This window comes from Mastigoproctus giganteus, chromosome 11 (genome assembly GCF_048544385.1).
Source record: "Mastigoproctus giganteus isolate SK-2022 chromosome 11, ASM4854438v1, whole genome shotgun sequence".
Classification (NCBI taxonomy): domain Eukaryota; kingdom Metazoa; phylum Arthropoda; class Arachnida; order Uropygi; family Thelyphonidae; genus Mastigoproctus; species Mastigoproctus giganteus.
The window spans coordinates 64,061,810-64,085,950 of record NC_143585.1 but is presented as its reverse complement, the minus strand read 5'-3'; the positions used below and the strand labels follow the sequence as shown (position 1 = coordinate 64,085,950).

The following is a 24,141-nucleotide window of genomic DNA, read 5'->3' as shown; positions in this document are numbered from 1 at the left end:
CAGGTCGTCTACCAGTAGGCGACCAGCTCATGTACCCATGTTGACCCACCATCATTAACATCTCCACCTGCAGTGGACTCGGGAACACCGTTCCTGGACACTGGACAAGATCCACTGGTCTGATGAATCAAGATTCCAGATCCATCGTGCCGACAGACGGTTGCGTATTCGTCGGCGAGCAGATGAACAGCTGAAATCAGACTGCACAGTTGGGCGAAAATTGACGGGCGGTGGTACATGGTTTAGGAGATTTTCATGGGGATTACCCTCACTGCCAGATCTTACCTCGTCATTGTTTCGGACCAAGTTTCGCCCTATGTGGGGAACGTGTATTCAGATGGCACGGGACACTTTGAATAAGACAACGTCCCCATGTCTCAAGACCAGCATTCGAGGATCATGTTCAAGCATTTCGCGTATGCTCATCTGGCTGCCAAGTTCCTCCGACATCAACCCCAAGAACATTTGTCAGATACGGCGGAGCGCAGCATTCACCATTCCACAGCAGGGGCCTCGCTCTGTTGCCATACTCTGCACCTCCTGTACAGTTACTCCAGGATACCAGAGGACATCTTCAAGGTCTCGTGGAGTCGATGCCATGACGGGTGCAACGATTAACAGAGCGAAAGCTGTGATAACTGCTTTTCTTCAGATTTCATGATATAAGAACATATATAGTTAAAAAAAAAAATTAACTGACAATGTGGAAATATCTACGATATGCTTTGTATTCTGTGTGTTTTGTCCAGCCACATTCTAGTAACATCAAAGTGCAGCAAATTTGTAGTACGATAGTATTCGTCAAAAAAAAAAAAAACCACTTAAATCGATCTTAGCTGTTGAGGATGGCAGCCCACTATATGTTGCTAATACTGTTATCTGTATATTCATCCATGGAGGATAAGACAAGCCTGCTAATGTCTGCTGTGTGCATTACGAACTGCAAGAATGTCATGGGGAGTCTTGAGGCAATGAGTAACATGGAGGCAATGAGTAACAAGTAACAAAATTCATACAACTAACTTGTAGATGTGTGAATAATACTGAAATAGACTATGAATATGTTGTTTGTTAAGCCACTAAAGAATCCAACATTAATATTGAGGAATTTACTGAGACATGTGGGAGCTAAGACCCTGTGACTGAAGCATACAGGGCAATTGGTGTTATGCTTTTTTGGGTTTCCTGGAATCAATATGCTCAAAAGAGCTGAATACGTTTTTTGCTTTCATTTCCCTGAAATGCTGATCAAAGATGAGATATTCGTCCTATGCTGAGGTTTTTATTGGATTTGATTCAACGTTAATATTACGTGAAACTAAAATGAAATTACGAATTTATTTGATGACTGTTGATCGCATATTAAGGCACCTTAGTAAGGCCTGGGAAGTAAAAATTACATCACAATGTCCCGATTTTTTAGTCTCCAGAGTTCATTTTTGTCCTGGTTTTTATCCTAAAACTTGGTAATCTTAGTTGTAATTCGTAGGTTATATGCATATACAAGTATAAATAAAATCTTTTCAATTAAAATTTAACTTATTGACTGAAAAAATTGAAAGAACAGTACTGCAGCTGCAGGTGTACATTTGGGGTTATATGCCCTAGGTGACATGCATATTTCATTGCTTGAGGCATAAACTTTTTGCCCAAGGCATAAACTTTTTGGTGAAAGACAATTTTCAAAAGTTTTGAAAATTTGTCTTTCAAAAAAAATTTTTGAAAATTGTCTTGGCTATGAGTTTTTAAGTGGAATAAATCCCAGTATTGGGACACTAAACTTCCCTTCATACAAGCTTAAAAATGTGATCTTTTTCTGAAACATGATGCCAGAATCTGTCTAGCGAAAGGGCCAGTATTATTATTTCTTACACAACTAGAAAAATGATCCGAGCTCCACTACAGATTGATGTGTATTTACGGTAATACACATCAATCTGTAGTGGAGCTCGGATCATTTTTCTAGTTGTGTAAGAAATAATAATACTGGCCCTTTCGCTAGACAGATTCTGACTGGCCCTTTCGCTAGACAGATTTCCCCATGTATAAGACGCACCTTAATTTTGGGGCCCGAAATTTGAAAAAAAAATGTATTACATAAAGTTATTGAACTCAAGTTTTATTCATCATAAAATTCATACAACTCATCACTGTCAAAACTCCCATCCATTAGCTTGTCCTCATTTGTGTCTGATGACGAATCACTGTCTTCATATATTGCCTCGTCCTCAGTTCCATCTATGGCATTTGAAATGCCACACTTCTTAAATGACTTGACAACGATCTTAAGCTTGATATTATCCCAGGATCTTTTCACCCAGGTACAAACTTCTCCTATAGTTTGTTTCTTCACTCTTCCTGCAGGTGTCAAATTGTCCCCAGAAGGCTTCATGCATTGGTTCCATTCGTCTCTCATGTCAGCTTTGAAGGGTTTGTTAATGCTGACATCAAGTGGTTGGAGCTGGGATGTCAAGGCATGACGGCAAGTTTTGTTTTTTACTCTGCAGCAATCTTCTTTGTATTTTTTGTTATGTGTGCCCTGAACTGATCAAGCACCAATAGGGCAGGTTTGCGTAAGAGCCCACCTGGTCGCCTGCTCCAAACTTTCTCAAACCAGATCTTCATCCCATCCTGATCCATCCAACCCTTGTCATGAACGTGGACAATCAGTCGTCGAGGAATGTCTTCTTTTGGCATTGTTTTGCGTTTGAAAATCAGCATAGGAGGCAGCTTGGTTCCGTCGGCACAAGCTAGAACAACTGTATAATGGCTCTTTTCATGTCCACTTGTCTTCACAGTTACAGTTTTCACCCCCTTCTTATCAACAGTTATGTTACTTGGGACATCAAATTGAAGGGGGACTTTGTCCATATTTGCAATCTGTCCCAACTGAAACTGATGTATCTTCCGACATTGAATGACAAAACGATGAAATTCAAGGACCTTCTGCTCATAGCTTTCAGGCATCTTTTGAGCAAGTCTGGTGCGTGTACGCATGCTTAGTCCATTCCGTTTCATGAACCTGAAGCACCAATTGTGTCCTGCTTTGAATCAGTAACTTCTTTTTCATCAGCAATTCTTCTTGCCTCATGCTGAACCATCTTTGTAGACAAAGGAATTCCAATTGCCCTTTGCTCCTCAATCCATATCTTCAATTTCCTCTCTAAATCAGGCCATTTTGCTGACTTGCCTCTAATGGCCTTCTTCTGCCGTGGCGTTTTCAGTAGGGTTTTTTCTTCCCGTAGCCAGTCTCGGATTGTTTTCTCAGTTGGAGGAGGACCAAACTGACGTTCAGCAGCACGATTTCCATTCACTTTTGCAAACTGGATCACTTAACTTCAATTCAGCACTGTAAAATCTCATTTCTGGGCAGAACGTAGCAAAACGTAACCTAATATACCGGTAACAAGTGCGAAACAATGAGCGCAAAGAAAACAAGCGCGAAAAAGCGGGAAATGCAAGTAAAAAAAATCTACAACAACTGCATAAGACGCACCCAGTTTTTATACCCCAATTTTTTCTAAAAAAGGTGCGTCTTATACATGGGAAAATACGGTATATCTATAGAAGTATGTTTTTACGAGCAGATTTGCATGCTGGATGAAAAATTCACGTAGAAATTCCTTATAACATTGCGTACAAACTGGTTAACTACATCCACACGTGAAAAGGCGTTTAGAAAATTCTTCGTCTTCCGAGATTGGAACCAGGATCTTTCTGATCCGGGTGCCAATCTCAGAAGTAATAAGTAATTCTTTAGAATAGGGGATAGGAGAGGAGAGAGGGTTCTCCCTCCTCTCAACGCCCATAGTGATTTTCTATATGGGGCTCCAACTATGAAGTTTTGCTGATATATATCTCCCCTCTTATACCCACAATCGATAAATCAATACAGCAGACCGTTGAATATATTTAAAGTAGTTTATCCTGGAGATCACTAGTGGCTCTTGCTGTAATTTTATAGAAATAGTAGTGTAGTGGCCAGGGTTTATTTGAAGAGTGTTTTTTCCTCTTTGTAATATTGGTGTTCTAAAAGAGAAATAAATAAATTTAGGATCATCAGCGAACGGAGGAATTGGTAGATTATAGTCTGATTGTATCTGAAATGGACAAATCCGAACGTATTTGTTATTCCTTGGGCCCTGCAACAACTCTGCCACTGTTCCCCCGTAAATCTGGTCTTACAATCGGCCCCGATTGAAAAGGACTTTGCTAGGATTTGGCGATTGTGTAATGGCCATAGGTGGTGGTAGTAGTAGTAGTAGTAGTGGCATGTGATGCAAGAAAGCAAGTGTATGAGCTTATGCAGCATCAGCCAAAAAAAAAAAAAAAAAAAATCACACCATTCCCTCCAAATGCCTGTCCAGTTCCTCCTTAAATTTATTCAACCTATCAACTTCCACAACGACAGATGGAAGTTTGTTCCGGCAATTAACCACCCGCTGGCTAAAGGAAAATTTCCGCACATCTATTCTACATCTGTCTTTTCTTAATTTGAATTTATGCCCCCTTAGATTCGTAATCTGAACAAGTGGAAGGATCCCATCAGAATTCAGCATGCTGAACCCATTCAAGGCCTTATACACCTCAATCAGATCACCGCGCAGGTGCCTAGTCTCCAGCCACTGCAATTTGCAGAACTTAAGCCTCTCTTGATAAGAGGATCCCTTCATTCCCCTCACCAATCTTGTTGCCCTTCTCTGTACACGCTCAAGTAAATCTACATCCTTCCTAAAATGAGGCCTCCAGACCTGTACGCAGTACTCAAGGCGTGGCCTGACCATTGCCTTATACAGAGGAATAATCACCTCCTTTTCCCTGCTAGCAAAATTCCTATATATCATTGACAAAACCCCATGACCTGCCCTAGCAGCCTGTCTGCATTGCTCAGAAAACTTCATATCTGCCTGCACAATTACTCCTAGGTCTTTTTCATTTTCTACCACCTTAAGTGTAGTACCACACAGTTGGTACGTTTCTCTGGGGTTACTTCTACCCATATGCAGTACTTTGCATTTGTCAAGGTTAAACTTCAGTTGCCACTTCTTAGCCCATCTGCCCAAATTATCCAGATCCTGTTGCAGTAGCACACTGCCATTACTGTCATTAACAACCCTGCCAACCTTTGTATCATCTGCAAACTTCGACATTAAGCCTGATATACCTTCATTAATATCATTGATAAATATACAAAACAACAGTGGACCTAACACCGAACCCTGTGGGACCCCACTAATAACATTAGTCCAAGAAGAGCAGCACCCATTGATTACCACCCTCTGTCTTCTCCCACTTAACCATCCTTTTATCCATTGTAGCAACTTACCCTTAATACCATTCTGCTCCAATTTGTACAATAGTCTTCCATGCGCAACGGTGTCAAAAGCTTTCCTGAAATCCAAATATATGATATCAAAATTATTTTTTGCATCCAGTTCCTTTGTAACCACATCATAATATCCTATCAAATTTGTCAGACAAGACTTTCCCTTAACAAACCCGTGCTGTGTCTGAATTATTGCTGCAGTCTTGTCTAGATGATCCTACAATGCATCTTTAACCAGTGTCTTCATTATTTTACCCGGAACAGAAGTTAAACTAACTGGTCTGTAATTACTCGTGTCACCCTTCGATCCCCCTTTGTGAATTGGGGATACATTTGCACATCTCCAGTCCGTGGGAACCTCCTCTGAGTCCAAGGACGCTCTCATAATTATGGCTAAGGGTTTGCTTAGTTGCTTTGCCGCCTCCTTTAATATAACTGGATAGATCCCATCCAACCCAGGTGCTTTTCTTATCTTTAACTTCAACAATTTCTCCTCCACTTTGCTTTCAGCTATTACAAAATCATTAAGTATCCTGCTACAATTTGATAACCTTCTGTCATTTTCAAACCTTAATAATTCCTCACGTGTGAATGTAGATGCAAAAAATTCAGTTTGTTTGCTATCTGAGCAGGATCATCAACAGTCGAACCATCAATGTCAAGTGGACCAATCAGATTCATCCCCTTCCTTTTAGAGTTTATATAAGTAAAGAAATCCTTGCTGTTTTTCTTAGCATCTTCCATTACAAATATTAATATCTAATATGTTTAATGATTATTGCTTAAAGTTAATTAAGTAAAATGATCAAATAGATTTTTATTCATATTATTTAACTTGTATTTAAAAAAGTTCAAGAGATACAAGAATTATAATCAACATTGAATGTAAGGGGGGGGGAGGATCAGGTGTGCTCCCTATAACTAAGGGGATAACATCCTCTAAAAGTTAGAGCCCTGTTTATAAATAAATGTTCTGTTTGTACTCTGGGATGATCAACCAAAGTAAAATTACAGTATCTGAACGGCACCAGAGCCTGGCTCATATCCTTTTGTGTCTGTCTGTAGAAGGATATGTTCATAGGCCGATTTGCATGTTGTTCAGGCTACAAAACCCGGAATAATTCATAGGGAGACACTACTTCCACCAAATGAGATCGGCTAATTACAAGTTCGACTGAAAAAGACCTTACAGAATGGAAACATTTTCAGACAGTTTCAATTCTACAAATATTTGTGGGCAATGCACCCTTCCCAATGAGCAGGATACATGAAATACGATATGAGCCTACTATCGATAAACACAGTAGAATGCTTGAAACTAAAGAAATGGCTTAAATTATGGGAACCGAATCAATTAAATTTTCTGTTTATACTCCTGGACGGCCACAAAGGATCAGAAGAGTTTGCAAGATAGAGAATACAAAACAATTCTCGGTTCCAAATGCACGACCAAGCTATTAACAGAAGAGGCAAGTTAACATGAATCAACGAATTGAACTCATCAGGGATGCGGCCTAAGACACAAACTGAATTTTTTGAAGTGCTTAATTGATGCAGCCATAAATTTCGTACATGGAGTCCAGCAAATCAAGTATAATAGTTTTACAATTTCAGTTGCATAACCTCAGTAAACTAAAGGCTAGCCATAAGTGTTCTGTTAAAATAACGCGAAGATTTTCAAGATATTCTCACTGATGCTAAATCAAAAGAAATGAGACAGTATATAAAATCTTTATTGCATTGCAATAATACGACCCTTCACGGCCAATTGCCAAGGATTTTACATCGAAAACTGAAATAAGACTAGAGGAATCACATCGAAATCCTGAGTCTCTAGACTTCTGGTGTAATTTGTCAAAATATTACATAAATTATAGACGAATTAGATTACTACAAAGAATAAAATAAGATGAAATTAAGAAAGGTGACAGCAAATAACATTTTCCAACTAGACTTCTGGTGATATCACATTAGTGTATCTTAGAATATACACCAATAGTTTGCTGTTTTAGAATACTGTATTTCGTATTCTAAGACAGCAAACTTTACAAAAATAAACTTGTGAATGTAAATATCCTCTATATTAAAGAAGTTATATACAGTGAGTGATATCACCTGTTCTTTTTGTTACATATAAATTGATGGAGATCTGCATCCAGGTTCTAGAATGAAGGGGTCATTCCCACCAGCATGCTTGATAAAGGCTCTGAGGGTTTGATATGGGATCATCTAATAGCAAATGTCCCAGGAATTCAGCAGAGCTGATGTAGCCTGTAATCAGTTTTACAGTGGTAGTTGGTCTTCTTTTTGCAACCTTTGATTTCATAGTTCTGTAATTGAGGGCTGCTGTACTGGCGGTAGTGTGAATGACATTTATAGGTTATGTTTGCGTTCAAGCCACACCTGATCATTCAATATTCGTCGGATTGAATGTTGTGGAGTGTGGATGCGGAAGCTGAAGTCCAGAACTCCGAAACATACAGCCGACCGGGCTAGCCGAGTGGGTAAAGTACCTGCCCGGCAACCCAAAGGTCGCGGGTTCGATTCCCGCCTTGGGATTGGATCAAAGTACTGCAAAAAAAACCTTGGGAGGTGCAATATGGCCACAGAAGCCGATGCGCCAACAACTACCAAATCAAAAAAAAAAAAAAAAAAAAAACCGAAACATATATAACTGAAGGATGAATCATCCAATAAACGTATTTGATAGAAGTTGCAGAGTCTCGAACATGAAATAAATGTTCAAACTGAACTGAATGACAAAATAGTGGTGTTGCCATACATAATACAAAGGGTACTAGGAAAGTTTTGCAATACAGCTTTGTTTATTTAATTTTTTCAAAGTAATTTCCTCTACATTCAATACACCTCTCCATCCTCCGAAACCAATCTTTAAACCAGTTCTGCCAAGTTTCACTAGGGAGTAAAGCACACTCGTTGTCCCAAGCCCGGAGAAGGTCCTCATCACTGGAAAACCGCCTCCCTTTTAGCTTCATTTTCACATGCGGGAACAGTGCAAAGTCGCAGGGAGCAAGGTCTGGACTGTAGGGAGGGTGCTCGAGAAGTTTCAGTCCTGTCGTGGTCAAATATTCGGTGCAGGCTTTGGCGCGGTGAGCTGGAGCATTTTCGTGATGGAAGTACCAGGTGTCTATTCTTGACTTTGGCCGCAGGTTCTTCATAGATCCAATGACTTTAGGCAGGCATTGTTCAGTATACTACTTAGCTGTGACTGTCTTCTGCATGTCCAAAACGACACGTTCCACAATTCCACTCGATTTAAAAAATACAGCTATCATTTTCTTCTTTACAGATCGGGATTTTCTGACAATTACGGGTGTGTCGTCATCATCAAAGACCCAAACTTTGTTTTGAGCCTTGGTCGGCAGATCGTAATAGTACAGCCAAGTCTCGTCACCTGTCATGAGGTTGTTCACATACCGAGATTGTCCCTTATCAAACTTTTTTAACATCTCCCGGCACCAAGTCACACGTCGCGTCATCTGCTCTTCAGTCAGTTGATGCGGCACCCAGAGAGAACAAAGTTTCTTCACGTGCAAATGATCTTGCAGAATCGAACGAATTGCTGGTGCATTTAGACCCAAAGTATCCTCTATCTGTTGGTAGGTCACTCGCCTGTTTTCGTCAAGCATTTTCCTCACAGCAGTAACGTTTTCCTCCGTAACTGACATTCGTGGCCTTCCCGGCCTCTCAGAATCCTCCAGAGTGAAATTTCCCCTTTGGAATTCTCTATACCACCTGAATATCGTTGTACGGTGGACAATCATCATCTAGTGCAAGAGTCATTTCGTCTAAGCACTGGTCTATGGTTAAACCACGCACAAAATTATACCGCAAAACTGTCCTTATCTCATTTCGTGACCACGATGCCATCGCAAACACTTTACACTCTCACTACTAATGAATAACTGAGCCCATCGACTTGGCGCGCCGGCTACTATGCACGTATGAACATGTCTCAACATGCAGCAACAAGCAGCTTCCTGTGATTCATTGTTGCGTCATATTGCAAAACTTTCCTAGTACCCTTTGTACAGTTATTCTTCTTTAGAATCGTAACCGAAAGTGACTATATGTAAGTTATAGCAGCATTTTCATGCTCTTTCATGCAAGGAGGATAAACGGAACTAATAATAGCTTGTTTTGATTAAGATTGAATCTTAATACGAAATTATATTCCATTATATCTCGTATAATGGAATTGAGTTCTCAGTGTAAGACTATGCCATGGTATTAAGTTTTTGTCTTACTCGAACACGCAATTGCTTGTTCCATGTGTCCTTGTATGACGCACGTGAAAATGCAGCTGTTTACTCGGAGACAGATAAGGCCTGCGCTATAAATTTGTCGGTTTGAACTTGCCTTTTTGTATCTCTCATAACTGAGTTAAATCACAGCTGGATCAGTATTGTAATTTTACTAATTTCCTTCAGGGTCTTATATACCTCTATACTCCCTCTCCAAGATATACAGTTTTACCAAGCTTTACAGGCTGCATCTTCTAAGCCCTTCTTCATATGGACATTGATCAGCACCCCCCACCAATCTGGCTGCCCTTCTTAGAAGCTCTTTCTTCAAGCGTGGCCTCCAAACTGAAAACAGTACAGTATTGTGAATTCGGTGTAGCCATCCTTTTGGCCCAGTTTTTCCCCACAGGATCAGCAAGTTGAAGAGCTCCGCCTCCACGTGGTCCGAGCTGGGTTACTCCCCACAGCTGAGAGAGAGAGAGAGAGAGAGAGAGAGAGAGAGAGAGAGAGAGATTTTTGGCAGTATTTCAAAATTCTGCATCGTTTGGTTGTTTTGCTTTGATATTTGTCCTAAACCAGTAAGTCATCTGCAATATTAAATTACTAATTGTATTATAATAGTTAGGTTTATTTTAAGTTATGTAGTTATAAGAATGTCAAGATCGAAGCATGAACCCTCTTCGAATCCTCTTTTTGAGGAAGAACCACAACTCCCCAACTCCCCAGCTGAGAGAGCTGTGATTCGTTGGGTTGATGCGAGAACCGCGAGGCAGAACCCCCCCCCCCCCCTTCCTCCTCCAGAGGACGGTTTCGCCTCTGCTGCTGAGAAGGAGGAGATTAGAGGATGTATTTTGAACATTGCACAAGAACTGGCTTTAAAAAAGTGATGAAGCTTATAAAGAACCTAAGACTGGTGCTAACAAGAAGAAAAGAGTACCTAAAAATAGGTCTAAGAGATGAAGTCAAAATATCCTACTTCTGGCGACGCTAGAATCAGCGGTCTATTGAGCACGAAGGCTCGGACTACGGTGTGGCGCTAGAGCAGGAGAGAAAACATCACAGTTGGAGTCTCAAGATGAAGAACCTGATGATGGCGTGACACAAGAGGTGGTCGGAGAAGAGACTCTGGATCTCAAGGTTTATGATAAGGTAGTTCAAGAGCGTCAGAAACTGGGAGACTTTCTGACGTCTGATGAGGTACAGATCCCAACTCGGCTCCTAGTGGATGGATTTTTACGAAATTGTGTATACATTTTTCTTTTAGGACGATTTGAAGTGCCGTTCCAAATTCCATTAAAATCGAACTAACAGAAATCCCGCAATTATTACTGTATTTTTTTTTTCATAAAATCGTCTCCTATTTGTTGAATTTTTATATAATTTTATAATATTATTATTATTATTAGCCATATGGTACAAGGAAGCCTGAGGCTTATGCTGCAGCAGCCAAAAAAAAAAAAAAAAAAAAAAAAAATCCTGTGAGAGAGAGAGAGAGAGAGAGAGAGAGAGAGAGAGAGAGAGAGAATGAATTATGATATCCAGCTCAGGACCCTGGGCTTGCCAAGCCCATACTCACTAGGGCTTTATAACAATATTTGTGGAGCTATCCCAAAATTCAAACAGGACTAGTAGAAATCCCGTTATTGCATAACTACTAAGATAATTTTTTTCCTTGAGTGGAATGTAGTTGTTATGCAATAACGAGATAATTCGCTGTGTTAACTTCACATTATGAGAGAACAACGCCTTCTATTAAAAAAAAAAAAAAAAAAATTCACTTTGTCGTAATCAAACAGTTCCTGCAACGAGTTTACGTGTAGTTTATTCTGGGATAGACATGAAGCCCGTGCCCTCAGTTATAATTTTGAGAACAGGCCTATTCATAATAATAAATCCATGTCGTATTTTGTATTTATGTCCAATTTAAACTACGAACATGTGAAATATACAGGGTGTCTCAAAAAGGTGTAACAAATCTAATTTTAATGATAGAAACACAAAACCTGCTTCTATATGTGAGAAAAACAGTTGAAGTTTTACTGACATTCAACATGTGCACCACTTGTCACACGAACAAAAGGTGTAACCAATTTTAAATGAGCAAACAATTCGCAGAAGACATGTTGGAGAAAATGGAACAAGATGAACGTGTAATGACACGGATTTGTTTCACAGACGAGTGCACATTTCATGTTTCGGGAAAGGTGAATAAGCAAAATGTCAGAATTTGGAGGTCTGAAAACCCACACTGCGCGCAGGAGTATCAGCGAGATAGCCCAAAGGTATGTGTGGCATCATGGTTGATCGTGTTATTGGACCCTTTTTCTTTCAAGAAACGACTGTGAGAGCGGATAATTACCAGGACATGCTTGAGCTTTATGTGTATCCTCAATTGGATGAACTGCTAAATGGGAACTGCTATTTTCCAACAGGATGGAGCGCCGCCACATTGGGTTTTGAGTGTGAGGAGGTCTCTTGATGACAAGTTTCCTGGCTGTTGGATTGGGCGTGATGGTCCCATTGCGTGGCCACCACGTTCACCACATTTATCCCCTTGTGATTTCTTCTTATGGGAATTCATCAAAGACACAGTCTACAAGACCCCTGTTGCAGATATCGCAAACTTAAAGCGCAGGATTACAAATGCAATTACCATGATTAAGCATGACATCCTTGAAAAAACATGGGATGAACTTTATTACCGATTAGATATTGTTCGTGTGACAAGTGGTGCACATGTTGATGAATGTCAGTAAAAAAGTCAACTGTTTTTCTTACATTTAGCAAAGGTTTTGTGTTTCTATCATTAAAATTACATTTGTTACAAACATTTAAAATTGGTTACACCTTTTTGGGACACCCTGTATAATGAGAAAAAAATTTGGATATAAATAAATGGCATATATAGTTTGGAGTTTAGTCAATTTCAAAGCCGAAAGTGGGGTTGAGCTAATTCCAAAACCTGGTATAGAAAGGGTTCCTATAATTGCTGCTACCTAAGTTTCATATTCTAAGACAGCAAACTTTACAAAATTAAGCTTGTGAATGTAAATATCCTCTCTATTAAAGAAGTTTATATACAGTGAGTCTAATCTGAATGAAGATTGATATTTATATATAAATAATGGTACCCTGTTGTATTCTCTGCAGAAAACGTGAGGTTCTCCACTGGAACAGTCTTTTTTGCTGTTGGATGCTTGCTGTCAACCATCACTACATCACATTCGGCAGATATTGAATACTTAAGAAACATCGAAGATTCCTTCCAAAATTCATCAAAAAGAGCCGAATTCAGAAATCTTGGTATCTCAACGATTTTACCACAAGTACCGCTTGATACAGAAATTCTTCGTATATTTTCCAGTCCTACCAAAATTCTTAATAAGCATACGTTTTCTCAACAGAAGAAACTAAAAATTCTGGAGATATCAGGAGGATCCTTACAAAATATCAGATCAGAAGCATTTTTTAATCTACAAAATCTCCTGAAGTTAACTATAAAGAAAAATCGCTTGACCCATATCTCCAATGCAAGTTTTGTGAACTGTCATAACATTAAGGAAATCGATTTTTCATTAAACTTGCTCTTCTCTCTACGCTCGGTTACAGAGGCAGTCCGGCCTCTACACAATCTACGAAAACTCGTCATGGGTGGAAATACAGGAATGGATGTTATTGCTGAAACTGACTTTTATCCTCTCCAACATACTCCACTTGAATATCTTGACCTTTCGCAATGCCATGTTAGTGTGATTGAAAACAACAGCTTTCGTCCTCTAACCTCACTAAAATTTCTGGATATGAGCACCAATCTTTTCAATGAAACAGCCTTAAGAAACCTTACTTCCAGTTTGTTTCTTGCGCCTCTCCAAGTTTTACGATTAAGAAAATTACCATATGCAATACCATTAGGACTCTCAACGCTTTCATTATCGTGGAAGAAACTGATGTACTTAGACATCAGCGAAAATTCTATTCGTGTAATCACCACTGATAATTTCCCAACAATTTCTACCTTAGGTATACTTAAAATAAACATGTGCGGTATAGCTTCAATAGAGGATACAGCTTTTAGTGGTGTTCCAAATCTGATATATTTGTATTTAGCAGATCATGATCTGACTGAAGTTCCAAAAGCAATAACATCTCTAAGTGGATTGCGTCACTTAGATTTTAGTAAAAGCACTGTGCGCTATAATAAAAAGTTTTTCATTCAAAATGAAGCTTTTATTACATTGAGTAATCTAAAATATCTGAACTTAGAACGTTGTGAAATCGGAACTCAAATCACCCGTCGTATGTTCTATCGTCTACCTAAGCTGCAGTCGCTTTTCTTGCAGGGTTGCTTTATCACCGGTATTGAGCCATATTCTTTCGAAAGTCTCAGATCATTGGAAAAGATAGATTTAAGTAGAAACACGATAAGGGTCATAAATGCACAAATGTTTTTTGGTTTGGAGAATTTGCATGTGCTCTCACTGGAAGAGAATGGCGCTACTTTTGAAGAGGCTACAAAACCATTTTTCTATACACCCTCTCTTTATCACTTGAAAATGGATAGAAATAATGTTCGTTTTCTTTGGCCAGGGATGTTTGCAGATCTACACAATTTGACAGAAATATCTCTTGCAAGAAATTCGATTGTTTCATGGAACCAATCTGTTGCTCCACTGAATGGAGCTCTAAAATCGCTTCAGTTGGACCACAATGACATTTCCTTCGTGTCTGATGCAATGTTGCATGATTTCCAATCATTGGAGTACTTCAAAATGTTTCGTAATCCATTTGATTGTCATTCTTGTGGAATGAAGGAATTTCAAAAATGGCTGTTACATTTTAACACTACAGTCCCTTACATTGATTATTGGTTTTCTGCTGATGCCTATGTTTGTTACACTCCTGAATATTTAAAGGGAATTCCATTGGCTAATGCAACCATTAAAACAGAGCACTGTGTGCCAAAAATGAACTTACTTCCACTATTGCTGTCCTTATGTTCACTGGCCTTTTTCTTTATAAGTATTGCTCTCATTTGTCGTTTGCGATGGTACATCAGATACTGGTGTTTCTCTATGCGTGTCACTTTGCGCGTATATCAGAAACACACATTTAAATATGATGCTTTCATATCTTATAATGTTGATGATATCGAATGGGTCGTCCATGAACTTGTCCCACATTTAGAAAACGAAGACTCGCCCTTACGATTGTGTCTTCACGATCGCGATTTTGAAGTCGGAAGAAATGTCACAGACAACATACTTGAAGCTGTGGAACACAGTCGTAAGACAGTACTGGTAATGTCTAATTCTTTTGTACGTAGCCAATGGTGTATGTTTGAATTACACATGGCACAGCATAAATTGTTCAAGGACACTAGAAATGCTCTTATCCTTGTAAAACTTAAAGAAATGGACAAAAGGTTGTTATCAAAAAATTTAAAATATTTAATGAGAACAAGAACTTGCTTGGCTTGGCCTGATAACGTAGTGGGACAGAAACTTTTCTGGAAGAGACTCAAGGATGCTATTGCAGTGTTTCAATAAGAAAGAAAAAAAACTCAAACTTTGTGGATATAAAAAAGAATAGGAAAAGCCACTGCAATTCTTGTGCTATGAATTTATCAAATTATTGACAATAAAATTTATTTAGAACTTTAAGTTCTAAATAAATTTTTATGCAAATATTATTACTATCTTAAGATACACAGGGAAAGAACATTGAAATAGGACCATTTATCTTAACTGGGAGCGAGTGAACTGCACGAGGGGATCAATGTTTAGCCAGGTAAACAAAACAGTCGATGCGTGGGTATATGTACAGTTTGTGTGTGTGTAGTGTTACTTGTGACAAGCATGGAAAGAGGATGCGATATGACTGACTTTCAACGAGGCATGACTGCTGGTGCAAGGTGTGGCAGTTTGCCCGTCTCCGAGACAGCCCATCTAGACGGTTGTTCCCGACCTACCATTGTACAAGTGTATCAGGAGTAGTAGACAATGAGAAAACCACCAGCTTCACAAAAAGCCTGTGGTTCAAAACCGATGATGGATGAACGAAGTGACAGATAACTGCAATGGCTCATGCAGACGAACAGGACGGTAACAACACATCTGGAAAAGTGGATCGCCGTGCTACGATGGTGCAAGAGTCCTGCGAGCCCTTGGAAACTCGACTCGACATTAGGTAGGTGATCCTATTTCAATGACCTTTTAGTGTATATCTATGTCTATATATATGTATATGAGCGGCGTGCGCACACATCCGCTCTCTATAAGGTTAGATTAACTACACTTAAAGAGGATAATAAATAAATCGACAGCATTGAGGTAGCGCTGTTACATTACTAGTAAGAGTTAATTCTCCATGATCGATTTTTATCTGGCGTTCAAGAGGCTTTGGGGGGGGGATCTGCCATAATAACTATTATTCTAATATAAAAATATAATACTTTGTCTCTTTTAATAAAGATTCTTTAATCTGTCCATTTTTTTTTTTTTTTCTTAATTCAATATTTTTAAACATTCACAATTGTTAGGGCCTGGCTGTTTAGTGATTTTTCCATGGAACGGACATCTAAATGGTCAGGCGCGCGGGTGCATAAGTACACGTGCCTTGAGTGACCGGGGTTCAAGCCCGTGACTGCTGAATACGGTGCTGTTTCTTATATTCTGTGTATCTTGTAAACTCCACTGACCGTTTGGTCGTCCCGGAGTATAAACAGAAAAAAATAAATAAATAAATAAACGAACTGCAAGAATTTCGGTAATCCTGAGCAATAAACATACTTGTTCTCAACTGAATCGACAAGCATATTCATTTTATATGTATGAATTTCCATCGTCTTTCGTGACTATTATTGTAAGACTTATACAAAGTAAAGGGCATTGTGGTATATACAAACTGAAATGTCTTCTATAAAAAAATGTTATAATAAACTTAAATATTTAAATTAACTTTTTCCTCTTCACTTCTAATGTAATGGAATTTCTTTTTAAGTTTCTTAACACTTGTCACTTGGACACCGATTTTTATCTTATCAGGCGTTTTTTTTTTTAAGGATGAACCTGAGCAAAAAATATACTCTAAAACCATCTAAAATATGCTCTGCACAGACGTTTTTAGCAGTGTAGCGTTTCAGAAAGCGACTGTAGTGCCCTTTTTGTTTTCGGAAGCGGAACTAAATTAGCATCATTCCATATTATTATATGTAATAGCGCTACCTCAATGCTGTTCGATTTATTTATGTAGTTCGGATTGCTGTATATTTATTTTATTTATTTATTATTATTATTTAAATGAATTTTGTGTGTAAATTTTAATTATTTCTGAGTGTATACATTTTATTTTAATTTCATCTGTGTAGGTATTTGCAGGGCTGTGGAAATGGGGGTTGCGCTGTGTGCGACGAACCAACAGAGCCCGATACAGAAGGGGAGGGGGGGTTCTCAACGTGTTTTAAATTGTCATAATATAGCTACAACAAAAGAAAGGGAAGCCAAAAACCAACCCTGAACCCGGACTGCATGCATGGTCCTGAATATTTGTACTGTTTGCAAAGTTATTAAAAAAAACAAAAAAAAAAAAAAAACACGCCTGTTGCAAGTAATATGGGTGGCAATTCGTTAGCAATCAATGTAAGACAAACTGAAATAAGTCTATGGTTGCTGTATTTTGTAATAAATACGTATAAATAAAATTAGCTCATAAAAGCGGCCAGGGCCGTGCGGTAGATGTTCTCAGTATGATGCAAGTCTTCGAAATGCCGCCCCTTATATTTTTTCCTTTAAAATAACTTTAACTTTAACTTTTAGTAAATTCGTTAATTAGGGATGTGTAGTCTAGCGAGGCAGCCAATGTAGATTCAATAGAAATTAATGACAGATTTCTAAGTTTTGTTTGGCTTATTGAACTTCTTAAGTAGTGTTTTATTAATTTTAATTTGGAAAAACTTCTTTCCCCACTAGCTACAGAGACAGGGAGTGTTAATAAAATTCTCAGAGCTACAACAGTATTCGGATACAAAATAATTAAGTTATTTTGGCACAAATAATTTAAAACATCCAAAGGTTTCATAGAATATGGTAGCATTCGGGATACATCACATAATTCTTCTTGAAGATCATTTGCATTTATATCTGATTCATTTTCGACCGAAAGTATTGACTGGAGACTGGTACAATAATTTTCTAGCGTTTTGTCATTTATATCCTTGAGTTTTAAAATGGCATATAAAAACTGAAAATTTTTGCTATGGGTTTCCAGAAGCGTGAATCGTCCATTCAGAGAATTAAGGGTAATGTCCAGAATATAATTGAAAAAGTTTATTTTAAATTTATTCTCCTCTGTTAAGGGTTCATCGACAGCTTCTTCATAGTCAAATAGATTCTTTTTCCTTCTGGCTCTAACTTCAGTTTCGGCAGGAAATTTTGTACTGCATTCGAGATTCTCTGCAATCTCATTAGCAGCGATTTTCATCTGATCATATTCAGATTGTCTATAACTTTTCACTTTTTGTATGGTTTCTGATAACATCCTTACCCAATCTGACAAATTTATAGTTACAGATTGCAATAGCTTCGAGACTGAATTTATTTCAAATAAAATATCATGCCAAAGAATTACACCGCATATAAACTTGTAATTTTTAATAATTTTTACTAACCCTCTTGCTTTAATTTTAGTTTCTGCATCTCTGTTGACGTCTTCTATTATTTGGAATAATGCATCATAGATTTCGCAAAATTGAAATCGTAAAGGTTTTAACGCATCTACTCTGCTTGACCACCTAGTAGCACTCAATGGTTTTAGAGTTAATTGTGAAACATTTTTTTAGCACTTCCCAACGCTTTGTAAAACCAGAAAAAAGTGTAAAGTTCTTGTACAATAGAAAAAAAAGTTGTTGTTTCTGTAGAAGAAGATGCTGCATCATTCACAACTAGGTTTAAAGAATGACATACAAAGGGTACTAGGAAAGTTTTGCAATATGACGCAACAATGAATCACAGGAAGCTGCTTGTTGCTGCATGTTGAGACATGTTCATACGTGCATAGTAGCCGCCGCGCCAAGTCGATGGGCTCACTTATTCAATAGTAGTGAGAGTGTAAAGTGCTTGCGATGGCATCGTGGTCACGAAATGAGATAAGGACAGTTTTGCGGTATAATTTCGTGCGTGGTTTAACCATAGACCAGTGCTTAGAAGAAATGACTCTTTCACTAGATGATGATTGTCCACATCGTACAACGATATTCAGGTGGCATAGAGAATTCCAAAGGGGAAATTTCACTCTGGAGGATTCTGAGAGGCCGGGAAGGCCACGAACGTCAGTTACGGAGGAAAACGTTACTGCTGTGAGGAAAATGCTTGAAAAAAACAGGCGAGTGACCTACCAACAGATAGAGGATACTTTGGGCCTAAATGCACCAGCAATTCGTTCGATTCTTCAAGATCATTTGCACGTGAAGAAACTTTGTTCACTCTGGGTGCCGCATCAACTGACTGAAGAGCGGATGACACGACGTGTGACTTGGTGCCGGGAGATGTTAAAAAAGTTTGATAAGGGACAATCTCGGTATGTGAACAACATCGTGACAGGTGACGAGACTTGGCTGTACTATTACGATCTGCCGACCAAGGCTCAAAACAAAGTTTGGGTCTTTGATGATGACGACACATCCGTAATTGTCAGAAAATCCCGATCTGTAAAGAAGAAAATGATAGCTGTATTTTTCAAATCGAGTGGAACTGTGGAACGTGTCGTTTTGGACACGCAGAAGACAGTCACAGCTAAGTGGTATACTGAACAATGCCTGCCTAAAGTCATTGGATCTATGAAGAACCTGCGGCCAAAGTCAAGAATGGACACCTGGTACCTCCATCACGAAAATGCTCCAGCTCACCGCGCCAAAGCCTGCACCGAATATTTGACCACGACAAGACTGAAACTTCTCGAGCACCCTCCCTACAGCCGGACCTTGCTCCCTGCGACTTTGCACTGTTCCCGCATGTGAAAATGAAGCTAAAAGGGAGGCGGTTTTCCAGTGATGAGGACCTTCTACGGGCTTGGGACAACGAGTGTGCTTTACTCCCTAGTGAAACTTGGCAGAACTGGTTTAAAGATTGGTTTCGGAGGATGGAGAGGTGTATTGAATGTAGAGGAAATTACTTTGAAAAAATTAAATAAACAAAGCTGTATTGCAAAACTTTCCTAGTACCCTTTGTACATAGGGCACATAAAACGCCCTTGCATATTTTTCAAGTATTCTATTTTGTACACCCTTTCTTACTCCTTTCATATTAGCTCCGTTGTCATAGCCTTCTCCTCTAAGCCATTGTAACTCAAAACCTAACTTTTCCAAATGTGTCAGAATAAGTTCTGTCAAACCCTCTCCGATTGAATCACTAGCTTCAAAAAAGCCAATAAAGAATTCTTCAATTTCATATTTATTTTGAATGGAGTTAAATGCGATAACTCTTATTGTTAATAAGAGCTGTTCAATATGACTTACGTCTGGGGTACAATCGGCGATTATTGAAAAGTATTTAGCGATTTTTATTTCGACAATTTTGCTTAAAATTACATTTATCAATTCATCTTGTATATTATTGCTTAGAGTCACAGACCATTTATCAGACTCGCGTTGAGCTTTCCTGACATGTTCTTCCATAACTGGATCAAACTCAGAAAGCAATTCTACCAACTTTAGGAAGTTTCCGTTATTAGGCTGAAACAAATGTTCAGTTGTTCCACGAAAAGCTAAGCATTGTGAAGCCAATAGTCTAATTATTGACATAATCCTTTTTAGAGCTCTCGAATGCTGAATTTCCATATCCATAATTCGTTGATATTCAGCGTCAATAGTTTTCTTCTGCTTTAATCGAATGTCCAATTCTTTCCATGCTCTAAAAGCATTTCTGTGATTTACAGACTTTTCGTGCATTGTGTGAGGGCTCTTATAAGATTTCCCCAGTTAGAATAGCCTTTTTTGGGCCAGTCACTAATAGCAGACGAATTATCAAATAATATACAACAAAAGCAAAAAACGGCATCATTTGTAACAGAGTAAATCAACCAACTTCTCTCAACGACTTCACCATTGCTCAACACTTTCAAATAATGCGGGGGCGAAAATCTACGCCTTCCTTTATTAATAAGAAACTCGAATTCTTTAATTTGATGTAGACCCCTCTCAACCAGTATTTGACGAGTTTCAGATGACATGCAGAAAGCATTCCATAATGCAGGATCAGAAGGAATTTCGTTTAATATCTGCTGGCTACCACAGCTACTGCTACCCGGCTCTTGATGAACTTCTGATGGTGTTATTTTTGGCTCTCTTCAAGTGATTCTCTGGAAGTGATTGGGGCGGCACTGAGTTTTTATTTGCCAAATCCAAAACAGTCGCTGTGGATGTGGACGGCTCATCTAAACAGGACTTTTGTACTAAGAATTCCTTCATAACATAGCTTAGCTTTCTTCCTTGTTCTTCTTTCTTTAAGCGTTTCTTTTTATATTGACTTCCAGACATTTTTTTCCTTTTCTGTTCCATACTGTAATAAAAATATTAAATAAAAATTCAGTCCTTCGCAAAGATGCAACTGGGGGGGGGGGATCATTGAAAATGATTAAATATGATGATGCTTATCATGCTATTAAAATAGGGTAGATAAAATAACAATAGAAATGAGTTGCAAAGCTAGTAAGATTTGTAGGTAACAGAACATAATAAATAGATAACGAATATCTGTCAAATTGACAGCTAGCAGCCGTTTTGACATATGCCTTTCTTTAACTTGTTATTGTATTGTCTCCACTTCAACGTATATGAATTTGGTAAAAACAGAGCAATAAATAACGAACGCAAAAGTAGGCAAATGCAAATATTTCCTAAGCAACTCTCTCTATCACACACACACAGAATGCAAAAGTAGCCCAATATTACCTAAATAACTATTTATCACAAACAGGCACACGTTCCGCACCTGAGATATATGCCCAGTCCATGCAAATGCTACTTTTTAATTCGAGTCTCAGTCCCTATTGTCATAACATAATCATTTTCAATGATAATAAGTAACTACAATTGCTGTAAAAAAACAATAATTCTCTTACATGATCTACTTTTTAAACACAAAAACTGAATTAGTATAAATGCAAAAATATTATACAGGGTGATTCACTACCAGTGCGACAAACTTGCAGGAGGTGTAGAGGGCACAAAGACGAATCGGAATCGCATAGCATTGCAGGGTCCGAAATGCCTTCGTCATGCGGTAGAGGACGTTGAACGGGAGGTCGCGTGAACAGCGATCCGGCTGGAAGTCAGCATTTGCGAACAGTTTCTGTTGAAGAAACCAAGTAGCAAAAGTCCTCCGGCGTGGATAATCCGCAGGCTCCAATGATTGGACGCGTTGCAGATGGTATGAACTCATTTGGTTTGTTGACAGTATCCTCCATACAGTGGATTGGGAAATACCCAATCGTTGGCCTATCGCTCGAGTACTCGTACTCGGATTGCCTTCTGCAAGACGTAGGACATTCTCCTCATTGGCGTCCTCGTCGTTCGCTCTCGATTCATGGTACCTCTCGTGAAACAACCAGTCTCACGTAACCTTCTGTGCACACGTGCGAAAATCGTATGATGAGGAGCACACCTGTGCGGGAAACGATCCTGGTACAAGCGCAGAGCGGCGCGCCCGTTACAGTCCGCAGCTCCATACGCTAGGTACATGTCGGCCAGTTCAACGTTTGAATACTCGTCCATCCTACCGCCTCGGGAACCGGTTCGCAAATGCTGACTTCCAGCGGGATCGCTGTTCACGCGACCTCCCGTTCAACGTCCTCTACCGCATGACGAAGGCATTTCGGACCCTGCAATGCTATGCGATTCCGATTCGTCTTTGTGCCCCCTACACCTCCTGCAAGTTTGTCGCACTGGTAGTGAATCACCCTGTATATCTGATTTACTGATTTAAACACAGCGCAGCCACTTGCCCCTTCTCGAGACAAACTAACATTAAAATCAAATATTGTCAATAATTGTAAGCTCAAAGCGGAACTATCAACACGTAACACGTGCAATTGTCTTTTGTGATAATTGCCGCCTCAGTTTTTAGGAGCGGCCATGCGATATATTACAAACAAAAATAATAGCTTCGCGCTGTCAGATCAAAAGTCTTTCGGAGCGCTCGCCAACGATGCACCAGAAACCGAAATCAAAGGGTACCGAAAGCGCTTAGGCAGAGGCGTGCGATAAATCATAAATCGTATACATCAATATCGGAATAAAATAGACCAATATAGAAAGGCGTTGCGTAAATATTTTTAATTATTGAATGGTTCAAATTGTATTTTGATTTCGCTGCTTATGCCGCTCCTTACGGTGCCGCCTGATGCGGCCACCTCTCTGTATCATAGCACGGCACGGACCTGAAAGCGACTAAACATTTAGTATAATGTGCTCCAGGGCGTGGCAGACGAACAGTCGAAGTGAAGGACGTGATTGGTCCTCCCCTCATGTCACGTGACGAACATACATCACGTGGAGGATGTGAACTGAGAAAAATACAGTACATGTACAGTAATTGCAATTAGAAGGAAAAAACACTTACAGGGAGGGCCATGTTTTGAATCGATTTTCGTTAGTGAAAAAAGGGTTAGGTTAATTTACGCCACTAATTCGGGACGGATTCAGCAAAAGAAGTGTGGGTTTGTTAATACACTTTCATTTTAATGTTAGATTATGTTAGTTTACTTCCTAATTCGGGACATTTACGCAAAATGAGCGTGGGTTTGTTAATAGACTTACATTTTAATGAAAAAGGTTAGGTTAGTTTACGCCTCTAATATGGGACGGATTCAGCAGAAGTGTGGGTTTGTTAATAGACATTTCATTTTAACGAAAAAAAGTTAAGTTAGTTTACGTCCCTAATTCGGGACAGATTTACGCAAAAGGAGTGTGGGTTTTTTTGATACATTGATTTTAATTTATCAGTTCATCCCTGCTTTCCACGCTTACTACCTCGTTTTCAACAATTAGTCGAAAGTACGTTACAGAGAAATGTCACTTGATGGACAAAAAGGTCATGTGATGTGGCTGCTCTCCCTCTCTCTCTCTCTCTTCTTCTACGAAGTTCTGTGAACACATGTTTTAAGCAGCCCCCGAGAAGACTAGACATGAAAATCTCCTGATCATAAAACAAGGAATCAAATTGATTACATAGCAAATATGGCATTCCAGTGTTATCAAAGCAAGGACACTTCTTAGTGCAGATGGTGTCCGTGATCATTAGCTACTTCACATCATTCTCAAGCAGTGTCGAACCAAGGTATTTTTGCGCCCCGGGAAGAAAGATTTTTCGGCTCCCCTTTACTAAGGATATATATTTTATTTTATTTTTTTTTTTCATGATTTGTAAATGACGACCCTTAAAGAATTGCGCCTCGGGTAGGAGTCCTGCTAGCCCGTGCCTTAATCCGGCACTGTTCTTAAGCTGAAGCTGAAAAAGATCATGAATATGAAACATAAAAGATCATGTTTTCCCTAGA

At 39.1% G+C, this 24,141-nt stretch overlaps 1 protein-coding gene across 1 annotated transcript; it reads left to right on the top strand.

Moving 5' to 3' along the window:
* The first annotated feature begins 13,238 nt into the window (after nt 1-13,238).
* Nucleotides 13,239-15,137, top strand: LOC150078067 (toll-like receptor 1). Its single transcript, XM_090384449.1, has one exon. It carries the CDS (start codon nt 13,239-13,241, stop codon nt 15,135-15,137), a length of 1,899 nt encoding a protein of 632 aa, XP_090240575.1.
* Nucleotides 15,138-24,141: the final 9,004 nt, after the last annotated feature.

Excerpts from the sequence above, each read along its gene's own strand:
- LOC150078067 (XM_090384449.1), top strand. The coding sequence starts at position 13,239 with ATGGGTGGAAATACAGGAATGGATGTTATTGCTGAAACTGACTTTTAT.